Source organism: Primulina tabacum, chromosome 3, assembly GCF_025594145.1.
Source record: "Primulina tabacum isolate GXHZ01 chromosome 3, ASM2559414v2, whole genome shotgun sequence".
In the NCBI taxonomy this organism is placed as follows: domain Eukaryota; kingdom Viridiplantae; phylum Streptophyta; class Magnoliopsida; order Lamiales; family Gesneriaceae; genus Primulina; species Primulina tabacum.
The window spans coordinates 4,588,098-4,600,024 of record NC_134552.1 but is presented as its reverse complement, the minus strand read 5'-3'; the positions used below and the strand labels follow the sequence as shown (position 1 = coordinate 4,600,024).

Here is an 11,927-nt window from a genome sequence, read left to right as displayed (position 1 = left end):
ATAATTTAAGATATTTGAGTTACACTGTAAATATATTTTTTAAAAGAATTGTCATTAAATATTCAACCTATTTTTTTCCTCTGTTTTTTTTTTTTGTTTCCATTTTGGTTTTCCTTTTTGGGTGTTTTTACTTCCTAGGGATTTCGCCTAACTTAATCTTCACCCTCTTTTGAATGTAATAATATACGAACAAAGTTCTTTTTTGCAAACAGATTGAGAAAGACTTGTCGATGTCTTAAAATCACATTTACTATATTATATGATTTTAAACTTTAAATTCTAAATTTTATAGTTAATTTAACATAAAATAAAATCATTTTAAAATTTTATCAAATTCATTTTCCAAACCTCATGGTTGATATAGTTTAATATTTTATAAAAAAAAATTCAAATTAATTAACTTGATTATTTTTATTTTTTTTCTAAATAGTCGTTTCTTGTAGCAATGTGAGATTTGATTAGGCCACACTCATACATATCTTAAGGTTTATACATGTGATGATGCAGATTATTGTGACATTTTATTGCTAATTACGTGCTTATTACAATAATTAGGACATAAGAGATTGGGTTAAAAAAGAATCACAAGCTCGTATAAGACAGTCTTACTAGTCAATTTTGTGAGACAAATATTTTTCATCTGACTCAGTCCATAAAAAAATATTATTTTTCATTCCGAGTATAAATTCAATAGTAATAGATTGAGCCATATGATAATTCAATGAATTTTGAGAGACCAATATATCTTTTTTGCGACGTGACGCTGATGTAGTGTTGACATGACGTTCACTTGTACAGTATCACACCGACACTTTTAATAAAAAAAAATGATTGGAATTGTTTTAAAAAAATTTATATACAATGCTAATATATAAATTTGACAAGATAAAAAATCAAAATCACATAAAAGATATGCCAGGGAAAGAAAATTGTGATTTTTCTCTTAAAGTAAATGCCTTATACAGCATTTTAACCAATAGTAAATTACAGATTATTCTTTTTTGAAAAAAAAAATATTACATATTATATTGGGCCTATTGAGCAGTGGTAGGCTTTTTAGCCCATCAGCTCACCCAACCTACGATGGGCCAAACTAACCAATTACATTTCAGTCCTAATTTTAGATTAACTTTTACAATTAATGATGTCATAAATATGGTTGTAACCAAGATTTGTAGACCAAGACCCACCTAAATCTGCACTTTTATTTCGAGTTTAATTTTGATAAATAGTGCTGTAAATATTTGAAATATCATATTATATTTAGTTATTTAAAATTCTTTTTGAGTATATATAACCTAAGTAGTGAGTTTAATTATTTAAAAATCAAAGAATGGAAAATTAACCATTAAAGTTACCAAAATATTTAACTAATAGTTATATAAATATTTGAATAAATGTGATGTATATAATCAATAGATTATCCTATTATATTTAATTTTTCAACACGTATTGATGCACCTTGTGTAAGGCTACTTAGACCATACATCTCTCGAAATTGCTTATTTGATTTTCATTTGAGTCGAGTTCGAGTTTTAAATGTTTCTACTGGAATAGTTCATAACAACAATATAGTTACTCTAGTAATTCACAACCTACTCGAATAACTATATATTATTATTATTTTTTCTTCATAAGATATATAATTTAAAAGTATTTTTTTCATTACGCTAAAAATATTTTCAAGCACAAACTCGAGTAAATTGATATTTTTATGAAATGAATCCCGCTTAAAATTGAATACTCGATCGAATTTGGATGGAACTCGGACCATGTTCCTGTAGTATAGACTGCTGTATGGACCTTGCTTAAGGTTTATGAAGTCTCTGCTTTTTTAAAATTTTTCCAAAACGGAATTTTCATCTTTTTAATCTAGTTTTCAACTGCACTTTCGGGTAACGGATGCTACCATTCTTCCCATCTTAACAGTGACAAAATCTAACAGAGTATGGGCCATAGATTTGAATGTCAGCACAAAATATGTTCTTTAAGCATTGCGACTATCGACAAAAACCAACGGTGAATGAATGAATATCAAGATTCAGAACATGGTGATATTTCGATACAGATTTAAAAAAACAGATTAAAAAATATGTAGGGATTTTTACAATATGCCTTTGTCCTACATAACAGCTGCCATTTGATGACAAAAGGAGACAAAAAACAGAGGTCGTTTCTTTTTTTATGCTCTGAACTGCCATCGGATATAAATGAATCATCAAGGTACTTATATAGGATAATTATACCGTCGATATCATTAACGACAGAGTTCGTTAGTAGGATCAGGAAGGTAGCTTCCACAAGTTCTCAAGTGCTACCAGAATTCTCTCTGTTCCGTGTGATTCGGGTTCTTTCTCGTGTATAGCAGGTTTCCATCTTACGGCACACGCGAATGCGAGCTGCTTTATCGATCAGTTCTGGTGAATCTCGAATGACAACCGTGCCTTCAGGGCGTAAGATTCGATCCATTTCTACCATCAAATCCACGAGGTTACACCTGCATTTCAGTCTAGATTATCAAGCTGGTGCAAAAAAGAAGACCAAGACTTCAAATATTGGAAAAACAAACAAGTCCAAACGAATGGCATCAACTTTCTGTATGGAGTTATAATGCAAGTAATTTTACATACAGAAAAACAAGTGAAGGCTCAAATTAGCTAGTGTTCTCAGCTATATTCTAGCTTGTTCGTGTCATGAGACTGATAGTAGGGTAACCGGTTGGAGTTGAGTAATTTATTTCCATTAAAAAGTTGGGCATGACATCTATAAAATCGTGTGCAAGAGATTCATGTTCAATATCATATAAAAATTCTCACTTCCAGGAAAGTTGATCTGATAGAATCATTCGAAGGAGAGAATTAATAAATGTCATAGAAAATATAACTTCAATTGTCTCAAGGTATGGACTAATTAGACAAAAAGAAAAAAATGAAAAGGAGGCTTCAATACCTATGCTAGCCACCCAAATATTAAAAAATGGCAGATGAAGGGAAAGAATAGCCAACTGTAATGCACACACTTTAGAAAACACATCATATCCGTCGGACACGACCCTAAGAGACATGCATGTTGGATGTGGCACGAGAAGTGTCTAGGAAATTAAAATGAAAAACGGAGACATATATCTACACGTAGATGGGTATATCCAGTACATTTTGGTTAGTGTAGAGCCACAAGAATTGCCCCTATTGGTAGATCTATCAAATCGTAGGACTTTGGTTACTGTTGAGCCACAAGAATTGCCCCTATTGGCAGAGCTATCATATCTATAACTTTCCACAAAAAAATTATGCATTTGATCTTATTATAAATATCAAAGCCAAAATCACATATTCAATCAATTCCCCGAATCCATACCCAAAATGAAACATTTTCCAACAAATCAAATCCATTAATACGAGCGCAACCTTAAACTTATAAAATTGATTACTAATTAACAACCAAATAAATACTAGTTTTCATTACATAGTTTCACATACTTTGAATAATAAAACTACGTAAGACAACTATAGAATATCGAAATAAAGATTAAAAATTAGTGTTCATGCATTTAGACTTTTAAGGTTACTCTCATGAGTTCTTCAATCCAATTGTTTAGAATGAACAAAGAAGACCAACACAGACAACCTTGTATCATGATCTAATTTGTTCACTTTTATTTGAAACTTCATATACAGTCGAAATGTCAGGTTTAATTATGTGTCTAAATTTAAAATACAGTAGAATTAGTAGAGATTAATATGCATTTAATGGTACATATATGTCAGTCATATCCATGTTGCATAGTATCTGTGCAGCCCTGGCCGTGCCGGTGCCACAGGGATATCTAACAATAAACATGCATGTAGCGCATCTCAAGTATTGCAGCGAATGGATTTACTTCTGATTCATCTATCGACTATCTTTCATAGGCCTAAATAATGTCACAGTGTTGATTCTACTCACCAATCATGGTAAAGTCCAATAAGTCCACGATCATAAATGACATCAAGAGTCGGAGGCTTGCGAGCAGGGACAACATTCATTACCCAAACAGGATCAGATGCTATTGCTGCAGCAAAACCTCCAAAGAATGCATTCATGTCCACGACATTTCGTATAGATGGAGTTCCTAGCTTCAAGTTTAGCGAATTCTTGTAATAAGCAACCCTTCTTATCCACCTTCGATTATCAGCTTCAAATACACCAATTCCCTTCTTCATGACACTAACCTGTGAAGGAACCTTTGTCCATCTCTCGGGCCACTCTGGAATCACCCCAATAGCAAAATCTCCCTTGACAGATGTTATCCGGCTCACACATTTCTTCAACTTGAGAGACCTGAAGATTCATTTATTTCAGTCCACAAAATGCAACTGCTGAAAGCTAGAACCAACCATGTTAATTGTCATTTGCAAAATTATGAACTTCAGGATCACCTGTCAATCAAATGGAATAACAAAAACATGAGAACGTTAAGACTGAATCATGTGCATTACCATGCAAAACTTGGATCAACAGATTCTTCACAAAAATGAAATCCAAATCCATTTGGATTTAGAAGACATGAATCCCCACTAGGCTTTTTCCAGATTGCTGTGTTTCCATCCACGACAATGATCTCATAACACAATGATCTGGCCACAACCTGCAGATCATTCCATTCGTTGTCTTGTTTTTGCCACTGTACAGGGTGCCCAGAGATGAATAGGAAGCCTCCTGGGCGAAGTAACCGATCAACTTCAAGAAAATACTTGGCATCTGAAAAGTAATAAGTTTTCTGCATTAAAAAGAGATGAGATAGGTTACAAAATTTCAATAGATGTTATCATAAACTTCTGAGATGCCGGGGACTCACTGTATGCGGTGAAATGGATCAAGCATCGAGAACAGTGCACCAAATCAAAAGAGAAAGCAGGAAAGGGGAGTCTGATAGTGCCAAGCATTGCAACAAAAGCTGGTACTCCGCATTGCAACAAAAGCCGGTACTCCTCTTCCAAGGCAAATTGTATCTGTGCTTTGTGTGAATCCTATGGAGCAAAAGAAAGAGTTAAAATCTCTTCAGCAAGTATATATCCACCAAAACAAGCAACCTGCAATATAATGACCACCAAGATTTTTAAAAAGACTACAATAATCAGTAACAGTATGAAAAGATGACAGTTTATTAATCCGCATCCCATATCAAGGGCGGTTCTCAGAACTCCACCAGCTATAGGGATATAATGTTTAAGTTTCTCAATCTATTGTATTGCTCCATCTGGGAACATCATGCCACCTCCAGGGAAAATGAAACGCGGGCCTTCCTTTTTCATCCATCCCTGGTGGCCTTTTCTTTCAGCTATTTTATTGTAAGGCATATTATCATGCTATATCTGTATATAAACAGATATTAGCATGCAGATCAGATTCAAACCTTCGACAGTTTTGCATTAAGTATGAAATGTAGAACATCGTTTACAAAGGATCTTATTGAAGGCAGTTAGAGGGTGTTCTGCTTAGCTATAGAAGATGTTATGATCTGTGGAACTTATAAGAAGTTTTTGGTGCTTAAGAGGTCCATTCTTTCTAAATATGCTATAAAATTGGTTGAATTAAATCAGCCATTACAAATTACAAGGCAGTATTCAGTCAATAATTGATGCTTATATGGGCAAGCCAAAGCAATTTTCACTAAAATTAAGACTTGGTCTCCAACTCTGGAAGAAGCTTATATTATCTTATCATTTGAGCTTATGTGATCCATGAAAATCATGATTAGACTCCTGCAAACATCTTATGAACAAAATGTATATTTAAAAAACAAAAATAAAAAAAATCCTCAACCAGTTGACATTCTGCATTGAGTCTCATTTTTCAGTTTCCCCCCACTTTTCCTCACAACTTTTCCTCACAATAGAAACAATTACCAAGGTGATGCCTTCAGTGATTTGACCAAGTAGTTGACTTACCACCTTGGACATGAAACTATTTTAATAGCTAAAAAAACCATGTCCAACTGCCACTGGAATACACATTCAGCAAACTCATACATATGCCCTAATTCGAAGAGTGAACCAAACTTGCATTCTTTTTCCGGAAGACCAAAAATCAACCAATAAAAGTCTGAAAGAACCAAAGGAGTCAGTATTTGATAAATCTAGCTTACAGAATTTCATTGATCTGATTCAAGACCTTAGAACAAGCATCTGCCTCTCCATCGATCTTACACCTGCACCAAAATAATGTTGAAAGGTCCGGAGATTTAGATTTATTTGTGATCTATGAGGAGCCGTATGAGGTGAAAATCATGTATGGTTCTGTAAAAACAACATGAGAAGTGATGTTATCATCGACTATGATTGTCTGATAGTTGGAAGTACAGTTAATATAGAAGAGTCCAAGGCAACAATATCTAACGGGGAAGATATTCAGAAAGAACGAACTTTGCATAACACCGAGACAATAAAAAAATAACCATTTTAATAGAAACAAAATTAAGATTAACTACACAACCATGCCTATCAATCTGCCAGAACAGACTCACAGATACAATCATAAGAACCGTAATTCGCAAAACCATAACATGATAGCAAGATTGAATTTTTAACTTGTGCACGAGCGCATCAAACTTTTACTAAGACAAGATTCAACACCATTTACCAGATCCACCATATGTCACATCCAATCTAGAGAAATTAAATAAGCACTCGTTCTAAAGAACGATGGAGAAAGCGCAAGACACGAGTCCATTTTGAAAAAAAATCAGAACTTGAACTCCGAGTGTACCAGCCCATTTCCGTTTTTCTGACACAGTAAACAAGTTAATGAAACCTTAGCAGTTGACGCAGAATACAACCATTCATTAACCCAGCTTTCACCTTTACAAGTCAAAACACTGCACTGGAAATTTCAAAAACTCTAGGAATTCATCGGACAAGCTAGATGCCAAGGAATATATGCAACTTCATGTAGCTCACACCAGCATTTTTATTTTCATATGTTTCGATTGCAGAAAGTTGAGTAAAAACACTAAAGTTACAGGAAGAAATCAATACCGGGTAACCCCACTCCAACCCCACCTTCAGCATGATCAAAGAAATCAACCAGAAGCCAAGCCATAAGACTACAAAAAAAAAAAAAAAAACCTTGTGCAAACTCTCCGGCCACTGAACTGGCACCCGATACCCATTCGGCGGCGAGATCAAACACAGCGGTGTCTCCTCAAATGGGGAACTGTGGATGGCGGTGAAACGAGAAAGACTTGGACCAACCGTGGAAGTGGAGGGAGTACAATTGTTGCTGCACAACGTACACTCATTTATCAAGTAATTAATTAATCACTTTTATTTGTAAAAATAAAATAAAAACCTCCCTTGAGTTAGGGCATCCGTATTCGTTACTGTTATAATACTCACCATCTCATCAAAAATCGTAGGGTCCATATGCCACATACACATTATATTAACACATCTATTCTACCACATTCATTTTAAAATTAACATTCATTATTTATAGGTTCCGCTGTCTACTCATTTATCTCATTCTTATTTTACATTACATGAATTCAATTTCAAATTATTTACAAAATTTAAATTATTGTTATTTTATATAAATAATAATATGTTTTTATTAATATTTTTAAAATTAAATAATCTTTATTTAAATATTAAAATACATTATTAAATTAAATAATATACATATATATATATATAAAATATTAATACATCTAATAAATGCTTGCCACCCCATTCACTCTTTTTAAAAAAGTAATAATAAAATAAACGCTCGTATTACAATGCACAAGTAAATATCCATCCACGTTCATATTAACACCACATTAATATTCAAACCAATGGATTTAAACATAAATGTGAGTGCCCTTATAACCTATGCTGTCAAAGCTACAAAGAAAACCTTAAAAATTATTCCATTTTTTCGCTAATAAAACCACATTATACTCGAGGGAAATAAAATTTCTCCACGTGTTTTATTTTTTTCTTAGTTTTTTTTTCCATTTATTACTCATTTGACCCGTATTTGCTTTATTTTCGATGAATAACACTTAATTATTCTTTAAAAATCATCAAATAAATGTAATGTAGGAAATGACTCAAAATTTCAGATTTTTTACAAAACTTGTCTAAATAAATACTTTTAAAGTTCATTTAAAAAACATTTTTAAAATATTTGATCCAAACAAAGTAACTACAACTGAACTTTGACCCAAGTATCTCGATCAATCAGTAGAATAGATGGATGTAAAACTAAACGTTTAGGGGAAAAAATTGGACACGATCAACAGGAAACAGGAAAAAAATCGCACTCAGACATCTGTATACCAACAAATATAGATGAATTGTGTAAATCAACATGACCTGAAATTCAAAATTGAGAGGCAGGGTTATGAACAAAAGATTAATTTTTTTCGTGATTGATTGATATGATGCCCACGGCAACCCCTCCTCCCCTTTGTCTCCATGAAATCCCGATAACTCGGAAGTGTCAGTTAAGCCGCCGCATCCAAGCCGTTTCTCTTTCCATGTAAAATTTTTACACAGATTTCTAACCTAAAAAATAGGGGCGTCCCTTTATAAACACAAGCAACTATAAATTTCCATGCTTACGAGCTGCTCTGAGGTTATAATCGTGTTTGACAAGGTTTGCTCTCAAAAGCATGGCTCTCACTTCACGATCAAATTCACAGCCAGTCTGCAGGACGCGTTGGAACGTGCCTTTTCTCAGATCTGCATGCCGAGCATAGAGAATTTTGTTGTGGGAGTCAATCCGCGCCTGTAACAAAATTGGACAATTGTTGAAAATTTCAAACTAATCTGAAACTTTGGAAACTCGGGTAAATCAGTTAAAGTTTGGTATTTATTACCTGTATTTGGTCATTGGTAATGAGAGCTTCAAGCTCTTTCTCCAAGCAAGTAACAGTTGTGTTGAAAGCATTTGCCATCATATGCAGATCAACAGAGACAAATGGGTGAGTGTACTGGATCAGAGCTTTGTTGCGAATTTGCTCATATAGTGTTTCCACATGGTCGTGTAAATGAATGTCGAGTAACAAGTTCGTTTTAAGGTTTCCAAGATATTCAAGGCAGGAAGCATAGTGACTGCAAAAAACAAGAGAAGCAACAATTATTGGAATCAAACAAGGGACTGGGATGCCATATTCATCCACAAAGATACTGAAAATGGAGGATTGTTGATTTTTATTTGTTTTATATTTGAATAAGCAATCAGATTGCATTTCAAGGATGCCATGTACAACAAAGCCATTTACCCCAACTCTAGCGCCTTCTTTGTGCGCCTGAGCAGAAGGTGTATAAGGGTGGTGTAGCATCGGTGTTGCACAATGGAAGCCTAGGGTTTCTCGCCCTTTGCTGCATGTGTGTGTGTGTGTACAACATTCAAAGGCAACAGAGTCTGGTTACCTGGTATAGAAATCATTAATTAGCTCCCTAATTTCAGGTACTAATTCCAAGAAACTCTTGAAGTTACTGTTGTCAATGACTTTGCACTGTCAAAAAGAAATATTCCATAAATGAGAAAATTAAAATGCATAATTAAAAACAACCGAAACACGACAAATTTGCCTTCAGTTCTGCACGATCAAAACTTGCGAGTGCGCAAAGACCACCATAGGTTGCAACATCTTGTGGTGCAATCACTTCTGTGTAGTTATTCCCAAGTTCAGGACCAGTTTCTAGGAACTGCAAGTAGGCATGCAACTGTAAGAAAAAATAAATTTGGCAGAAGATATGTACCACCACATGATTCATTCTTACTTTTTCAGTTAAAATGGACAAGATGATTTCAAAACATGGAAGTTTAAACTAAAACTATCATTTAATTTGTAGGAAATATTCAAATGGCACACCTTTCGAGCAGCAAGCTTATACTTTCTGCCTTCCAAATGAGCCAAACCAGCAGCACAACGTAATTTTGCAATTGTAATGGCGTCCGAGGTATCTTGACTTTGCTCAGCCTTGCTAACGTAGCTAGTAACATGTGTGAACTGGCCCATCTCGATGCCAACCAAAATTGCATTTAGACACATATGAATGATATGTTTGGATGTAGTGCAGTAGTCACGTGTGCGGACATAATTTTTGAAAGCTTCACCAAGATGACCGTGTGCATAAAAAAAATCTCCAAAATCATTATAACCCATTCGAATGCTCTCTTTGATCAAATTTGTCTGCAACATGAATAATAAGAGGTAAGGAAAATTATGCAAAATACAGATTAGCTATACAGAAAATAACGTAGAAAAGTTTTCAGAACACAAAAAAAAGTAAATAAATTTGGACTAGTTGACTGAAAATCCATAATTTAAAATCAAGAAGGTATATTGATGGGTTGGGGTTAGAAATATCCACAGATTTAAATCTTGAGCCGCCACAAAGTGACGATTAGGATTCAAATAAAATGATTGAACAAATCAGCAACGGACACCCTTCAACTCTAAAAACAATTTGAAATAATAAGATGATGGTTTGTTATATAGTTCAATGTCCATCAAATCTTTACACCACAAAAAAAGTCTGCTAAATTTACAAGTAACATTCAGGATAAGACAGTTTCAAAAGCCAAGGATGTTATATGTACTTATCAGCAGGTAAGCTATGCAACAATCTTCCAAAACTTATAAAAAGCAAGGAACAATCCAGCACCCCATACAAAGAATTAACACACAAGAACTCAGTAAATCCACAGTACATGGATAATCAAAGCTAATGTGAATGATTAAGAAAATAATCCGATAAAAAAAAAAGGATAACTGTTCTTCTTACATATCTCCGATTGCATCACACAAACACAGTACACTTGTTACAGTGAAAACCAGATAATAGTATCAGCAATCTGCGTGTATTTACACCTATCAGACTAAGATTGGGTAACTTCTTTTTCAAACTCAATCGGAAAAGCATCAGCTTGAAAATCCAATAGTGCTGAAACAACAGTGAACCAAAAAAAAAAATTTAAAATAAACAAAGAAAGAAGCACCAAGCAGAAATTTCAGTGTGTGCTCGAGTTTATTGTGCGAGAGAATGGAAAATTACGCCTACCCTGTAAGCATTGAGTTCATTCTCAAGCTTCTCCTTCCGAACCTCAGCCCGTCGGTCCACCGCATCAGCCCATCCATTATCCGGTCCATAATTCGGGCCCAATCGCCCATCAATCTTCGCAACCACCTCCCTGAACAGCTGCGTGTTCTCCCCCTTCTTAATCTCATCATACGCCATTCTCAAAACCTCAAGCTGCATCGAGGCGACGCCAGTTTTCTCAGCAATAAACAGTAGCCGAGTGATCTTCGTGCGGCCGGAGTACAGCGCTGCGTAGGCCTCCACATCGAGCTGCTCGCGGCTTATGATTGGTCTGTGCCGCTGCGAATCACCGTCTAAAACGGCTCCATTTACGCAGATATCTTCTTCTTCGATCATCGTTCCAGTAGCATCATCTTCGGCTTCCATAACAAGGGGGTGAATGAGTAAACCCTAACCCAAAAAGAAACTGGAACTGGCTAGGGTTCTTTCTTCTTTTCCTCCGTTGCATCAATGTGTGCGTGCGAAAGTGAGAGGGGCATAAGTAAGTGGGCTTCGCACGTGTGAGTTGTCATCTGTGGGCTGGGCTCAGCCATCAACTTTTGTATAGTTCCAATGTGATCATTATAATTTATTAGATATATTTTGGGGGAAACTATCCAAAAATATATAATTTTTTACTCTGAAATAGAATAAGATATTAATGTAGTAACTATGGATTGAAATAAAAATGTGAATAAAATATTAGTTATATTCCATAAAAATGATTAGTATTTTCTAAAAAGCAGTTGTGGTAGACAAATAACTGTTTAGACGGTTTTTCATAGTCTAAATATTTAATTCTTATTGTTCATCACGATATTTCTCTAATAATATTTATGTATCGGATTCAAACTCAAAATTAATGGCATGTTT

At 34.6% G+C, this 11,927-nt stretch overlaps 2 protein-coding genes across 4 annotated transcripts; both read right to left on the bottom strand.

Moving 5' to 3' along the window:
• Positions 1-2,026: 2,026 nt before the first annotated feature.
• Positions 2,027-7,303, bottom strand: LOC142539469 (putative pectin methyltransferase QUA3). 3 transcript variants are annotated; one of them, XM_075644957.1, is made up of 6 exons: positions 7,107-7,232; positions 6,128-6,190; positions 4,838-5,009; positions 4,479-4,740; positions 3,946-4,320; positions 2,027-2,497 (listed from the first exon to the last, which is right to left on the bottom strand). In XM_075644957.1, the coding sequence occupies exons 3-6, from the start codon at positions 4,923-4,925 to the stop codon at positions 2,308-2,310; spliced, it is 915 nt and encodes a 304-aa protein (XP_075501072.1). In that variant the 5' UTR covers positions 4,926-5,009; positions 6,128-6,190; positions 7,107-7,232; the 3' UTR covers positions 2,027-2,307. The 3 variants fall into 3 exon arrangements, 2 of the variants coding, with proteins under 2 accessions (XP_075501072.1, XP_075501071.1); XM_075644956.1 differs by having other exon boundaries at positions 7,017-7,225; XR_012818922.1 differs by lacking the exon at positions 3,946-4,320 and having other exon boundaries at positions 2,368-2,497; positions 4,558-7,303.
• Positions 7,304-8,258: 955 nt separating this feature from the next.
• Positions 8,259-11,542, bottom strand: LOC142539467 (COP9 signalosome complex subunit 1-like). Its single transcript, XM_075644954.1, has 6 exons — positions 11,037-11,542; positions 9,845-10,165; positions 9,561-9,677; positions 9,399-9,484; positions 8,843-9,077; positions 8,259-8,751 (listed from the first exon to the last, which is right to left on the bottom strand). Exons 1-6 carry the CDS (start codon positions 11,439-11,441, stop codon positions 8,566-8,568), a joined length of 1,350 nt encoding a protein of 449 aa, XP_075501069.1. The 5' UTR covers positions 11,442-11,542; the 3' UTR covers positions 8,259-8,565.
• Positions 11,543-11,927: the final 385 nt, after the last annotated feature.

Coding starts and splice junctions, on each gene's coding strand:
- LOC142539469 (XM_075644957.1), bottom strand. CDS start 4,925: ATGCTTGGCACTATCAGACTCCCCTTTCCTGCTTTCTCTTTTGATTTG. Junction 4,321..4,478: donor GTTGATCCAAGTTTTGCATG/GTAATGCACATG, acceptor ATGAATCTTCAG/GTCTCTCAAGTTGAAGAAAT. Junction 2,498..3,945: donor ATTGGACTTTACCATGATTG/GTGAGTAGAATC, acceptor ACTGAAATGCAG/GTGTAACCTCGTGGATTTGA.
- LOC142539467 (XM_075644954.1), bottom strand. CDS start 11,441: ATGGAAGCCGAAGATGATGCTACTGGAACGATGATCGAAGAAGAAGAT. Junction 9,678..9,844: donor ATAAGCTTGCTGCTCGAAAG/GTGTGCCATTTG, acceptor GCCTACTTGCAG/TTCCTAGAAACTGGTCCTGA. Junction 8,752..8,842: donor TTACCAATGACCAAATACAG/GTAATAAATACC, acceptor ATTTTGTTACAG/GCGCGGATTGACTCCCACAA.